This window comes from Salvelinus namaycush, chromosome 28 (genome assembly GCF_016432855.1).
Source record: "Salvelinus namaycush isolate Seneca chromosome 28, SaNama_1.0, whole genome shotgun sequence".
In the NCBI taxonomy this organism is placed as follows: Eukaryota; Metazoa; Chordata; class Actinopteri; order Salmoniformes; family Salmonidae; genus Salvelinus; species Salvelinus namaycush.
In genome coordinates this window covers 46,558,600-46,573,624 of record NC_052334.1, presented here as the reverse complement: position 1 = coordinate 46,573,624, position 15,025 = coordinate 46,558,600, and the positions used below count along the sequence as shown (strand labels likewise).

At 40.2% G+C, this 15,025-nt stretch overlaps 1 protein-coding gene and 1 pseudogene across 1 annotated transcript; one reads left to right on the top strand and one right to left on the bottom strand.

Moving 5' to 3' along the window:
• Positions 1 to 2,245: 2,245 nt before the first annotated feature.
• Positions 2,246 to 6,088, bottom strand: LOC120023379 (kelch domain-containing protein 1-like). Its single transcript, XM_038967381.1, has 13 exons — positions 5,981 to 6,088; positions 5,715 to 5,785; positions 4,978 to 5,095; positions 4,735 to 4,847; positions 4,473 to 4,557; positions 4,281 to 4,364; positions 4,044 to 4,124; positions 3,793 to 3,851; positions 3,559 to 3,668; positions 3,381 to 3,453; positions 3,078 to 3,162; positions 2,774 to 2,826; positions 2,246 to 2,497 (listed from the first exon to the last, which is right to left on the bottom strand). The coding sequence occupies exons 1-13, from the start codon at positions 6,086 to 6,088 to the stop codon at positions 2,362 to 2,364; spliced, it is 1,176 nt and encodes a 391-aa protein (XP_038823309.1). The 3' UTR covers positions 2,246 to 2,361.
• Positions 6,089 to 7,106: 1,018 nt separating this feature from the next.
• LOC120023378 lies at positions 7,107 to 14,674 on the top strand (annotated as a pseudogene).
• Positions 14,675 to 15,025: the final 351 nt, after the last annotated feature.

Sequence of the window (15,025 nt, the reverse complement as noted above, 5' to 3'; positions counted from 1 at the left end):
TCTATCTTTGCTGTCTGTTCCCTCCTGGTCTTGTGTTCTTCTTTTCTCTTAAACGTTGCTGTGCGCAAAGGTTGCTGAGGTCTGGGGAGGAGGTTGGCTGGGGCAAATTGGAAGTGTGAACACGTAACCCCTCATCAATTTGGGACGCAGAGGCTGTGTCAATTTGGGACGCAGAGGCTGGTACGTTGTTCCGGGGTCCTTGTTGGTCCCCGGTTTCATGGGGGGGGGGGGGATGTGACGACCCTCCCACTCTGTCTACCGTATTCTCTTTCTCTTTGCTCTTGTTTCCTTATTAGGATGTTGGTGGGCGGAGTTGGGAGGGTCGTCAGCTACATGGGAAACACCTGGGCCCGGGTGTGTCCCAGGATAAATAGACCTCTTCCACATTCATTGAGGAGACTCTCTCCATTCAGACACAGGCAGATTTTGGTTGTGGCATTGTTGTGGCTATTTGGTTTGTTTGCGTTGGCACCTTTCAACACCCCCAATTATCACATGTATACATGCAACCACTCACTTACAATACTGACTACACACACACCATTGTTAATTGTATTTACTTTACTTCAATTAATAAATATATTTTGTTATTCTTTATCTCCATGTTGTCTCCCTTTTGTTACGGGCTTTGAGCATTTCCAAATGTCCATTCAATTGAATTTACCACAGGTAAACCCCAATCAAGTTGTAGAAACATCTCAAGGATGATGAATGGAAACAGGATGCACCTGAGTTCAATTTCAAGTCTCATAGCTAAGGGTCTGAATACTTACAATACCAGTCAAAAGTTTGGACACACCTACTCATTCAAGGGTTTTTCTTTATTTTTACTATTTTCTACATTGTAGAATAATAGTAAAAACCATAAACTATGAAATAACACAGAATCATGTAGTAACCAAAAAAGTGTTAAACAAATCAAAATATTTTAGATTTTAGATTCTTCATAGCCACCCTTTGCCTTGATGACAGCTTTGCACACTCTTGACATTCTATCAACTAGCTTCATGAGGAATGCTTGTCCAACATTCTTGAAGGAGTTCCCACATATGCTGAGCACTTGTTGGCTGCTTTTCCTTCACTCTGCGGTCCAACTCATCACAAACCATCTCAATTGGGTTGAGGTCAGGTGATTGTGGAGGACAGGTCATCTGATGTACTGTAGCACTCCATCACTCTCCTTGGTAAAATAGCCCTTACACAGCCTGGAGCTGTTTTGGGTCATTGTCCTGTTGAAAAACAAATGATAGTCCCACTAAATGCAAACCAGATGGGATGGCGTATCACTGCAGAATGCTGTGGTAGCCATGCTGGTTAAGTTTGCCTTGAATTTTAAACAAATCACTGAGTGTCACCAGCAAAGCGCCATCACACCTCCTCCATGCTTCATGGTGGGAACCACACATGCGGAGATAATCCGTTCACCTACTCTGTTTCTCACAAAGACACAGCCGTTGGAACCAAAAATCTCCACATTTGGACTCATCAGACCAAAGGACAGATTTCCACCGCTCGTGTTTCTTGGCCCAAGCAAGTCTCTTCTTCTTATTGGTGTCCTTTAGTAGTGGTTTCTTTGCAGCAAATCGACCATGAAGGCCGGATTTCACGCAGTCTCCTCTGAACAGTTGATGTTGAGATGTGTCTGTTACTTGAACTCTGAAGCATTTATTTGGGCTCCTATTTCTGAGGCGGTAACTAATGAACTCATCCTCTGCAGCAGAGGTAACTCTGGGTCTTCCGTTCCTGTGGGGGTCCTCATGAGAGCCAGTTTCATCATAGCGCTTGATGGTTTTTGCGACTGTACTTGAAGGAACTTTTAAAGTTCTTGAAATTTTCCGGATTGACTGACCATGTGTTAAAGTAATGATGGCTGTAACATAACATGTGGAAAAAGTTAAGGGGTCTGAATAATTTCTGAATGCCTTGTAAAATACACTGTAAGACATTTGACAATAAATCAATAATGTTTTGTAAGACAAATCGCCCCACATACTATGAAGGCCTTCTCAACAGTAATATGCGGAACATAGTCTGAACTCTGCATTATCAGTTTACTGTAGTCTACTTAAGCAATACGGCACCTCGGCGGTTGGTGGTATATGGCCAATATACCATGGCTAAGGGCTGTCCTTAGCACGATGCAACACGGAGTGCCTGAATACAGCCCTTAGCTGTGGTATATTGGCCATACACCACCAACCCCAGAGGTGCCTTATTGCTATTATAAACTGGTTACCAACGTAAATAGTAAAAATAAATGTTTTTACCACGGCTGTCAGCCAATGAGCATTCAGCATTCAGGACTCAAACCCCCTAGTTTATAATACTGAACATTTCCCTTAATATTTATATCTGACAATGCTATATTTTCTTTGTTGTCCGAAAAAATGATATTCTCTTCTGTACAGCTGGCAGTAGTTTTGGAGGCACAAATGGAAGCTGTTTTTCAAGCATCTTGCAGTTCTTCACATTCTTGGCTATGTAATCCTCACATATCCTGTGAGACATTTAAAAAAAAAACGTTTTAAGTATACGGTAGGCTAAGAGGGCATTGCATGCATTTGGTAGTTGTAGCTTACTATACTAAACTGTCACTGTGTTATAGCATCTATGTAATAGCAAAATAATACATTGCATTAACTATTTGTATGGGGACCATTCTGTATATAGAATATTTTTTTTTTTATTATCAGTCAACATGATTTCCAAAATATCAGTGTCTTCTAGCTGAGACAGATTCTCCCTCACTGAATTATCATAATTGATTAGTTACCGAAAGAGTGGGTAGGGCTGGATCTGGAAAACAAGTGCATCATTGCAGTGACCCTGAAGAAAGGTGATAACGAAACAGTACCATAACAGCTCATTGTAAACATGTCTTCCATAATTCATGATACGTGTTCCATAATTCATCAATGATCTGCTTATGAATTTTAATAATTTAACATTAACATAATACCAAGCAATTTCCTTCCTGTCACAACTGGTAAAATCATCCAATGTGAATGATTAGGGAAGTTCCTTGAGTGGTTTCCATAGAATCAGATTGATTCTAAGGTGGTTTCCATTATACTTACTGTGTCTACTAGAAGGATGTAGTTGCAACTACCCCCAAACACAATGACATCAGAGTCTTTCCCTTGGCATGCTGTGTGCCACAACCTGAGGGTGGAAAATAAATAAAGGGTCAGATCATAGAATTACATATAAAGTGAATTAAAGGATCTCTATGGGTCAGACAATGTGCTTACAGTTTTATCATTTGCACATTTTAGGTACATTCCTCAGACTTTTAGATTGGAACATGTAATGCTATCCAATACCAGTTTAGTAATTTAGCTTGATTTAAACATGACACAAACAACTTGAACATGCACTACCTTGGTTTGTTCATGTATGGATGCTCAAACTCTCTCCATGTCTTCGTCCCAACATCAAATACCCAGCCATCGCCTGGAGAGATATCATTTATTTTTTAGAAAAGCGAATGCCATGTTTCCGTGGACCTTATTAAGGTACAGAGGTAGGATTTTGAATCTGTACAGGTAAATGACTTACTCATTGGTTTGCAGTCTATACTCAGTCCTCCAAATAGAAACAAACTGCTGTCAGATATTGCAGTGAGGGTATGCCACGACCTTCCCACTGGCACATTGGATGCTGGTACTCTAGAAAAGCCATTTTGAAAGAACAGTTAAAAAAATTAAATCGAGCGTGTTGTGATAACAGTATAGAACAGGAAAGTAACCATTTTAAGTTGAGCATTTGAAAGAGTGAACAGGCAATGCGTACATTTCAGACCATGTCCATGATTCTAGATCTAGACAATAAATGTCACTTGTCCTGGTTTCCTGAAAGTGAAAGAAAAATGATGATCTTCTTTCAAACCAAATCAAAAAAACTTGAGTTAAGTAGGTATATTTAAACTTGTATGTACAATAAAAGATGTAATCCCACAAATCTTATTAGCAATACACTTTAGGGTTTTTGTGTCTGTGTTTCAATGCAACCATGGAGAGGAGTTAAAATTAATAATTTCTCACCCTTATTCTGCCCCCACATACATATCCTTTGTGGCAAAGTGTTACACTGGCATGGGCAGCTCTGGGGTCAGGTGCACAACCCTGTAGACAGTAGATATCCACAAATAAAGTATAATATGTGCCTTGTATGTTCCATTCCTCAAAACATGTGATGTCATAGCACATTCTTAAGTTTTTGTTTATTGTATATGATATGTCTTTTTTAAATAAATAAACACGTTCAATGTATTGTCTTACACTGGTATGTGGTTCACTCCAACTGGCCGATGTTGGGTCAAACATATGGACTTCATTGTTCCATCCCCAATAGATGTCATCCACCTACAGAGCACAGTATTACTAATTCATATAATAAAGTTAAAATAGTTAATAGTACTAGAAAATGTATTTATACCTTTGGCTATAATTGCACCCATAAGCCAAAATTACCCATGATGCCTCATCCATAAGGAAGCTTCTGTTGTTATTGATGTCATCAAGTTGCTTATGACCATATCCACCAAAGTAGATGAGCCTACAGAATAACCAAAACATATCCCAATCACAAGGGTTTCGTTTTACAGGGTAGCTGTGCACCCCCAACGATTTTTTAGATCACCACCAATAGTAAAGTGGCAAGGTTCGATTTATAAATCTTCCCAATTAGGGCAGTACTGTAATGGCATTGTTTTGTTTTTTAAAGAATGCTTGCCTGCCATTGAAAACCCAGCAAGAGAGCTTATCTCTGGGTGTGGGAGGGGAGCCACTCTTATGGTTAACTTTCCTCCAAGTATATTTTCCATCCAGAAGATTGACACAGTAAAGCTGAAAACAGACCATTTCAGCACGTAAATGTAAACAAAACAATGTAAGGCTTAGTAAGCTATTGAGGATTTTCACACATCCGTGCAAATGTACTGTACATTAGGGGGCTTTTTCTATTGATTGGGTTTACCTGGTTGGTCTGGCCATTGTCATCGCATCCCCCAAATATGTACATGTCTCCATTCAGAGAGCAGCCACAGGTGCCTGACATGGGGGGCGGGACCTCTCCTGACATCCTGCACATTTCCCTTCAGAATGGAGAAGAAACAAACAAAACAGGGAAATGTAAGTTGCAGGGCGCAAAATTCACAAAAAGCATAGAGTACAGATATAAACACAAACCACTGACCAATAAACTTCTAGCAACTATGTAACAACATTGTAAATAACATGTAACAACCTCTAATGCAGAGCTCCATAATTATGAAATGTAGTGTTTACATCTCTCAAATGTTTCCCACTTGGCACAGACGTCAGCTCAACATCTAGTTTTGATTTACATTTGGTTGATATGAATTCAACATGAAATAAATAAATAAATAACCCTGTCATTGGATTTAGACGTTGGGTGAAAAAATTACAAAATTCCCTGACGTCGATGCGTTTTTGCAAATCCAATCAGTTTTCCACATTGATTCAATGTCATCACATAGATTTTTTTTGTTGTTGAAATGAAATGATTCAACTTTTGCACTGAACCAACCCACTGGGCAAAAACAGGTTAAGTAAATTGTTGCGTGGTTGTTTTTTGATGGGTAGACTGTAGTAGAATATTCGAAATCAAGCTTAGTTCTCATAAGATATCAACTTCTCCATTCATGATCTTAGAAATGTGTTACGTTGTTAAAATTCCATTCATATTCTTACCATACACCTCTTTCTAAGTCATATAACCAGATTTCATCATTAGGTAGGAAAACTTCATCATCAGCAATTGACTGCAGAAAACAAGTAACATAGAATAGTAATTTGGCATCAATCAACATATTGCATAATCCTTGAATATTATTTCACGACCCAAATAGCATGTTGGTGAAATGCAAAACATAAATGAAAGATAACACTATCCACTGGCAATGCTTGTCAAGACAGTTGCAGCCAGGTAGGCTTTCTGTTTGACAGTTTCTGCTTACCACGTAGCCTCCCCACACGTACAGGACATTTCTCTCAATTAGAGCCGTATGACCGCTTCGCTCACGGGCTACAAGCTCTGAACAGTGCTTTTCAATTGCAGAATCCATGAATGCTAATAAGGAAAAATAAAATAGGATACGTTGCTACGTTGAAACAAATATCACTGTGTCAGGACATTATAGTATCGTTGAAGAAATCTGCTCAGAGATCCGGGTTGCTAATTTTTGTCAACACAGCGAAGAGAAGAGCATGGTAATTGAAAAATTACAATTGGTCGCGTCCTGTCGTCTCAAGATGTTTTTAATCAAGTGCAACAGCTTTGAGAGAAAACACGTTTTTCTTGCCCTGATAAGCTTCAGGCAGGTTGTCCCAAATCAACCTAATGGTTGTTTTATTCTGTATTCGTTCTACACTGATGTGTTGTAAATATGAGAATACTATTGAGATATGATGAATAAACACATGGAGGATAATAAATTAATACATTTTCAAGTAATAATTTATATACTTACATGTCTGTGAATACGGGGTGTTTTAACAACATCAGCTGACTTCAAACAGTAAATCTCGGCATAATCGTGATTTGTACTATCTGGGATCCTTGGGACGTCCCTACCTAAACCCTAACTTAATATCGGCAATCAGCATTAAAAACAATAAAGGCGTTCCCACCCATGGTTCGGTAAAAAGCCTAGGGATGGGGCTGGAGAAATGTAATCACTCTCAAATTAATAGACAGAGCTATGGGTGCAAGGATTGACCCTCCATGATATATAAACATTATAGTTTAATCATGTTTTGAGGCTATATAGTGTTTGCTTACATTTTCTTTGTTTAAAAACACATTTATAAGTTATCTTTTTCAAGAATCAATGGATACATATCATTAATATGGATGTAAATTCATGTAGCAACTGCTGACTGCCCCTTTAACCTTTACCCTACCAATTTACGTTTCAACTTCAATGGGGACGTCCCAAGGATTCCGGATTGCAAAGACTGCAGACTAAAAATAAACTTGTGTAGAATTTTTGCTTTGGAGGAAGTGACGAAACATGTAGCCTATAGGCGGAAGTTAAGATTTAGCACCAAGTGTTTGATAGTTGAAGGAAGATTGGATTGAAAATGAAGGTTCGCAAAGTCAAGACGAAAGTATCTGCTGGCTTCAAGATGCGGGGACTTATGCTTCGACCGTATGTTATTGTTTGTCAATCATGTTGTTCTTGACATTTGTTTACAGTAAATGTAATGGCTGCATTGCTAGTTAGTAGCCAAATTGGTCTGGTGTGTCAGTGTCATACCAAGAAGCTATGCTAGCCCAGACTCGACGGCAGGATAAAGTAACTAGGGTCAGTTGAACTCGCCAAGGGGGCTACATTTTTTTGTGTTCTTGCATTGCAATTATATCGAATTCTGCGCCTTTCATTTACAATAATACTAACTAAATGCTGAAAGTAGTACGCCTACTCATTCAATGTTTTTTTTCTTTTTTCTTTTTCCTACATTGTAGAATGAGAGTGAAGACATCTAAACAATGAAATAACACATATGGAATCATGTAATAAATCATAATAAACAACGTTCAAATGCTGAGACTCCGAGATCATTGAGTTATTTTGGAATCTGTAGTCTGTCTGTTGCGACGTATCAGAACAATGGACAGCCCCCTACAGCAGTGCGGTTTCGATGGGCAATTACCCTATCACAAGCAGCCTATGTGAATGCAGCCGTACACACAGCTGCCTTACCACAATAATGCTAACTAAATGCTGAAAGTAGTAGGCTAGTTATTTATGCATTCAAACAAAAACTGTATAGCAGTTTGGCTTAGAATACCGACAACTGCGAACAGAACAGCGGTACAAAGTAGTAAGCCTAGTAAACAAAATATCACCTCGATAAAGGCATGACACCATCTATATGAGCCATGCTAAGCTGTTTTGCCAAATAAAATGGGGCGTCGTTTGGGTTTTTGCGTTGGAATTAAATTGAATTCTGCTTATCACGCTATACCACAAACATAAAAGTTTTTAAAAAATGCATTTGACCAAGAAGTGACAAGTTCAATGGCAAACAATCTTGCGGCGCTCTATCAGCACAATGGACAGCGCTCTACACAATAAAGCAAGATTTTGATAAAACCAACCAGCTAGATTGTTTCAATCTTACCTTTTCAAAAGAGTTCCAGCTTCCTTGATGCTCTGTGGAATTTCCGGAATAAGTGATCATTCTATTCTCCCCGAATCTTGTAAGATCCCCCTCAAATGCCAGTTGTATTAGTTGAGCTTTCTTCTGGTGAAAATGAATGAATTCTCGCATGTAGCTGTGGACGCCCCAAAGTCAGTCCATGTTTCAGTGCAGAAAGTACAGTCGTTATAGTGGAGAGAGGCCCAGAGAATCGTTACAGGATAACAAGTGGGGTCCATTTGTTCTCATTGGAGCTAGAGTGGGCGATTTCAGGCTGCAAAAACTGCAGCTCGACACTAAACTCAGCTTCCATCAAATCTTTTTTTTTGCTTAGATCCAGGAGTTGCTTTACATCTAGAAAGTAATGGCTCTCTGGGTCAATGACACACAGGGCCTCCACCAGTTGGCAGTTGCCTTTGAATTGTTCTGACATTTCACCAATGACCGCATCCAACGTGCTGAGGAACAGTCTTTTACACTCAGTCTCTTTTCCTCTGTCCTGCTGTACTGTCCAGTGGATATATTTTCACATCCAGTAGGAACCTTGGTCCAGTATATCTTCAGTGTGTGCCAAGATTCTCAGATTTCTTTTAACTATTTCCCCAGTGACAATCTCACATGAGCGCTATGATTTAATTTTGAATATCGTGTTAAGTATGGTGCTAAACACCTTGGTAGGTTCCTCGTCTTTTTGGAGAGTATATTTCATCATAGACAGAAAAAGTCCACTGCTCCCCTCCCATCTTGATTCTTATCGCGTCCAATGTCCCCCTCAGTGGTTGCTGGTTTGAAACAAGGAACTCAATAATCACAATCGCCGACAAATACATGCGATTTCTTGCCAGCTGCCGATCATTAACAAGTGTTTAAAGTGACACCGATGGTCCCAATAGCACTTCAAACTATTTTTTATTTCCACAGTGCAGTGCATTTCAAATGCTCTTAGCTTGATGCGTGTCTAGCAAATCCTTTGGTACTATCAATATCATTCTTCCAGTTAGAATACCCAGCTTGTCTGCGTTAGCAAAACAGCACTTTCGACATGGGAAAACAAAATGCAGCATCTGCAGTAACCGAGTATAGCCACTCTCTTCCTATGAACCAGTTGTTATTAAAGGATTCTACGCTAACCTGGGCTGGCTTCTCTGTTCCAAGATCATCAGGAACAGTCGGGGGTGGAGGCGGCTGTGGAGCCATTATGGCAGCACTTGTGGAAGGGTGGGTAGGCTCTGTACATGGAGCTAGCTGCAGCTCGGGAGCATCATCGCTGTTGGGCTTGGCGGCGGCCTCGGTGGTTTGATGCAGCTGCTCATCGCTCTCTTTCTCCTTTGTTTGGGTACTTGGGCGAAGCCAAATTCTGATATCCATCGTGGCAGATTAGTTGGGTCGAGCTAGCTAAATACACTAACGCTAATAACGTTTTATACCTAAGAGTGAAGCAGCTTCAACGGAAAACGTTTAAATCAAATATTACAGGAGGAGGCGTATCACGTTATTCACTTAGTCAACGACAGAGATGAAAGGCATTTTTTCCCCGGCTTTTTATGTAAACCCAACGGAGTCACACTTTCCATAGCCCCCCAGCTGCAACCTGGTCTCAGAGCATTTTGTATTATTCTGTAAGTAAATCCGAGATACTCCATTTAGTATAATATGTTACGTTCGTATGGTATGTATTAATTTGAGAATGTCCATCATCCATTTTTGTATATGTTACGAATTACAATTTGTGTGATTTGTTACGAATTTGCAAAATGTACAATATGTGTTTGCCTTAACGCTGCAATATGTAACTTTTTGGGCGACCTGACCAAATTCACAAATAAATGTTGAGTTATAGATCTGGCATTCTCAATGAAAGCAAGTCTAATAAGCAGTAGATCTGTTCTATGTGCACTATTTCTATGAGTCCCGCTCTTAAATTTTGTTTTTGCTTCTTTTACTTTCGGTTTTGTACACCAGCTTCAAACAGCTGAAAATATATATTTTTGGTTATGGAAAATATGTTTCACAGCGGTTTAGATTGTGCAGAGAATCATTGTACTATAACTGTTTGTTTTTACAAACTGAAATTATGCGAGCTATTCTTATTTTAGCAACCAGGAAATGGCAGTAGCGATTTCTGCATATTTAGCACCTTTTAAGTAATTTTCTGTCTTATGTAACCAAACTTAACATATGATACTAATCTATATTGACTATGTTACGTCTAGTCTGTAAATAAAGGTTAAATAAATAAATAAAGACCAGGCTGCTTACACACACATCGTGCCCTGTCTATTGTGCTGACACAGAGGAGCGGAGATACAGATTTGTTTGGGGCGCCAAACTCTAACTCAATAATTTTTGAACTTTTTTGCTTTTTTTTATATAGGGACATAAAACTAAAACTGAGGCGGCTAAAGTTTTTAAACTGAGGGGGGCTAAGTCCCCTTTAGCCCCCTCGTGGCACAGGGCCCGAGCTAGCCTTTGATCATGACTCTCAGTTCCATTATATTACACATACAGTACCAGTCCAAAGTTTGGACACGCCTACTCATTTAAGGTTTTCTATTTATTTTTTATTTTCTACATTGTAGAATGAGAGTGAAGACATCTAAACTATGAAATAACACATATGGAATCATGTAGTAACCAAAACAGTGTTAAACAGATCTAAATATATTTGAGATTCAAAGTAGCCACCCTTTGCCTTGACAGCTTTACACACTCTTGGCATTCTCTCAACCAGCTTCATGAGGTAGTCACCTGGAATGCATTTCAATTAACAGGTGTGCCTTGTTAAATAGTGGAAATCTGTCCTTTGGTCTAGTGTGCAAATTTTAGATTTTTGGTTCCAACCGCCTTGTCTTTGTGAGATGCAAAGTAGGTGAGCGGATGATCTCCGCATGTATGGTTCCCACTGTGAAACATGAAGGAGGATGTGTGATGGTGCTTTGCTGGTGACACTGTCAGTGATTTATTTAGAATTCAAGGCACACTTAACTAGCATAAACACATAAATCACTGACACTGTCACCAGCAAAGCACCATCACGCGACCTCCTCCATGCTTCACGGTGGGAACCACACATGCGGAGATCATCCGTTCACCTACTCTGCGTCTCACAAAGACAAGGCGGTTGGAACCAAAAATCTCAAATTTGGACTCATCAGACCAAAGGACAGATTTCCACCGGTCTAATGTCCATTGATTGTGTTTCTTGGCCCAAGCAAGTCTCTTCTTCTTATTGGTGTCCTTTTAGTAGTGGTTTCTTTGCAGCAATTTGACCACAAAGGCCTGATTTCACGCAGTCTCCTCTGAACAGTTGATGTTGAGATGTGTCTGTTACTTGAACTCTGTGAAGTATTTATTTGGGATGCAATTTCTGAGGCTGGTAACTCTAATGAACTTATCCTCTGCAGCAGAGGTAACTCTGGATCTTATGTTCCTGTGGCACGATCTTACGTTCCTGTTACTCCAAAGCTTCCCACAGTTGTGTCAAGTTGGCTGGATATCCTTTGGGTGGTGGACCACTATGGTGTCATGAGGACTCATGACAGCCAGTTTCATCATAGTGCTTAATGGTTTTTGCGACTGCGCTTGAAGAAACTTTCAAAGTTCTTGACATTTTCCGGATTAACTGACCTTCAAGTCTAAAAGTAATGATGGACTGTCGTTTCTCTTTGCTTATTTGAGCTGTTCTTGCCATAATATGGACTTGGTCTTTTACCAAATAGGGGTATCTTCTGTATACCAACCCTACCTTGTCACAACGCAGCTGATTGGCTCAAACGCATTAAGAAGGAAAGAAATTCCACAAATTAACTTTTAACAAGGCACACCTGTTAATTGAAATGCATTGCAGGTGACTACCTCATGAAGCTGGTTGAGAGAATGCCAAGTGTGTGCAAAGCTGTCATCAAGGCAAAGGGTGGCTACTTTGATGAATCTCAAATGTAAAATATATTTTGATTTGTTTAACACTGTTTTGGTTACTAGATGATTCCATATGTGTTATTTCATAGTCTTGATGTCTTCACTATTATTCTACAATGTAGAAAATAGTACAAATAAATAAAAACCCTTGAATGAGTAGGTGTCAAATCTTTTGACTGGTACTGTATATGTGTGTGTACACACACACACACAGAGTGTACAAAACATTAAGGACACCTGCTCTTTCAATTAAATAGACTGACCAGGTGAATCCAGGTGAAAGCTATGATCCCTTATTGATGTCACTTGTTAAATCCAGTAGATCCGTGTAGATGAAGGGGAGGAGACAGGTTAAATAAGTATTTTTAAGCCTTGAGACAATTGAGACATGGATTGTGTATGTGTGCCATTTCGAGGGTGAATGGGCAAGACAAAATATTTAACTGCCTTTGAATGGGGTATGGTAGTAGGTGCCAGGTGCACTGGTTTGTGTCAAGAATTACAATGCTGCTGGGTTTTTCACACTCAACAGTTTCCCTCTTGTGTGTATCAAGAATGGTCCACCACCCAAAGGATATCCAGCCAACTTGACACAACTGTGGGAAGCTTTGGAGTCAACATGGGCCAGCATCCCTGTGGGACACCTTGTAAAGTCCATGCCCTGACAAATTGAGGCTGTTTTGAGGGAAAATTTTGCAACTCAATATTAGGAAGGTGTCCTTAATGTTTTGTACACCCAGTGTTTATGGGGGGAATGATGTATGGCAGTCAGATGTTTTAGTTACGATTACAGCTGTCTGATGGGTGTTAATGGCTAGATAGGTAATGTTAAGCGTGGCACACATAAACCTTTACTTTGCGATACTTCCTCAATTCCCGACATGGAAGACAAAACGTCTTCTAAACTTCCATGTCTAGTTGTTGGGGGTTTGTTGGAATGTAGAAGTAATCCAACAGTGTGTACGCGGTCATCTTGTCTATTTTAAATCTTCTCTCATTGATCGAGATGGGTGAGTGTCATGACATGTAGCACTTTGGGGTGGACATCCACCTGTCTCAATGAATGAGAGAAGATTTGAAATAGACAAGATGGCGGCATACACATTGTTGGATTACTTCATGCAGCAAAAAAGTATATATTTTTTAACAGAGCATCAAACGAACTCCCTGCATCTAGACATGGCAGTTTAGAAGAATTGTTGTCTTCCAAGTTGGAATTGAGGAAGGATCACCAAGTAAAGGTTGGTTGAAAATTCAATGTGCTACTCTTAACATTACCTACCTAATAACGCCGATCAGCCAGCTGGAACAGTAATAATGGTCTGACTAGGCATATATATGTGTTGTTGTCCTCCAATGAAGCCTGCAGGTACACGGTGGAGGTGTTAGAGTCTGTCAATGAGCTGGAACTGGATGTCATCATCGAGCGAGTCTTGGACGCTGTGGAGAAGCAGCCATGTAAGTCTTTGATCACAACCACTAACGTAATGTACACAATTCTCAATACAGTCAGTTGTGAATTATGTCAATGATGTACTCCTCTTTTCTCCTGGACGGTGACCTCCAGTATGATTGAGCTGGCTGTGGTGGAGACTGCTGTGCAGGACTCCAGCCAGTCGTGATGAAACCATGTAAGTTGAGCAAAGTGTCATTCTCACAAGAACCAATTTCACATACATTCACTTGTCATCCCCGCATATTTTCCTTGTCAATGTGAAATCTAATTATTTTCAGAGATAACGTCTTCAACATCATTGGCGCTTTTGATGTGCCAAGATATATCTACAGTACAGAGAGGAAGAAGTTTGTACCGTAAGTATAAATGTGTAGGTTGACTTCAAGTCTGCATGGGTCATGGTCCTATGGTCCAAATATTATACCAAATACACTCTAGAATAAATGTTCTTTCTAATGAAATCACCATATCAAGACATCCCTCAGTGAAGCTGTTGTTTGTTCTTCCCCCAGCCTTACCATGACCACCCACTCTGCTCCAAGTCTCTGTGGCTCAGCGAGGGACAAGGCAGAGCTCTTCAGGGAACGCTACACACTCCTACAGCAGGTCAGTTCACTCCATATTTTTGGCCTTTGAATGAATCCTATATTGCTGGTCTTGTATATTTCAGCTGTAAAAAAAAAAGTCCCCTGACACACTGCTCTCTGTGAAGTAGTTGTAAGAGAATGTGTTCCAAATCCACTTGCCAGATAAATGAAAAGTAAGTACATGATAATGACATGTGTACCATGATCCACATTGACACTTAGCCCATTTCTGTAGCGTACACATCGGCATGAGCTCTTCACCCCACCTGTAATAGGGACCGGGCCGCTGCAGAAGGAAGCAGGAACACATTTCAGGTAATGACTCTGTTATAACTTAAGACACACTTTACGTGTTAAATCGATTTTAAATAAGCTAGGAGGACATTTTCCAGACATTCCTCAAGTGTTGTGAATGGATTGCCCTGATCTTGATCTGTGCTTGTTTTCAGCTTAAGACTGTTGAAGCACTTTTAGGTAGTACGGCTAAGCTACGAGAGGTCATTGTCTTGGGGATGGTCACACAGCTTAAAGAGGTGAGCAGCTAAAATCATGTTAAGGACTTTGAATTGGAATCTTTTTCTTTTTCAGCGGCAGGGACTGGGAGACTAGTCAGGATCGAGGGAAAGATGAACGGAGCAAAGTACAGACAGATCCTTGATGAAAACCTGCTCCAGAGCGCTCAGGACCTCAGACTGAGTCGAAGATTCACCTTCCAACAGGACAACGACCCTAGGCACATAGCCAAGACAATGCAGGAGTGGCTTCGGGACATGTCTCTGAATGTCCTTGAGTGGCCCAGCCACAGCCTTGACTTGAACCCAATCGAACATCTCTGGAGAGATCTGAAAATAGCTGTGCAGCGACGCTCCCCATCCAACCTGACAGAGCTTGAGGAT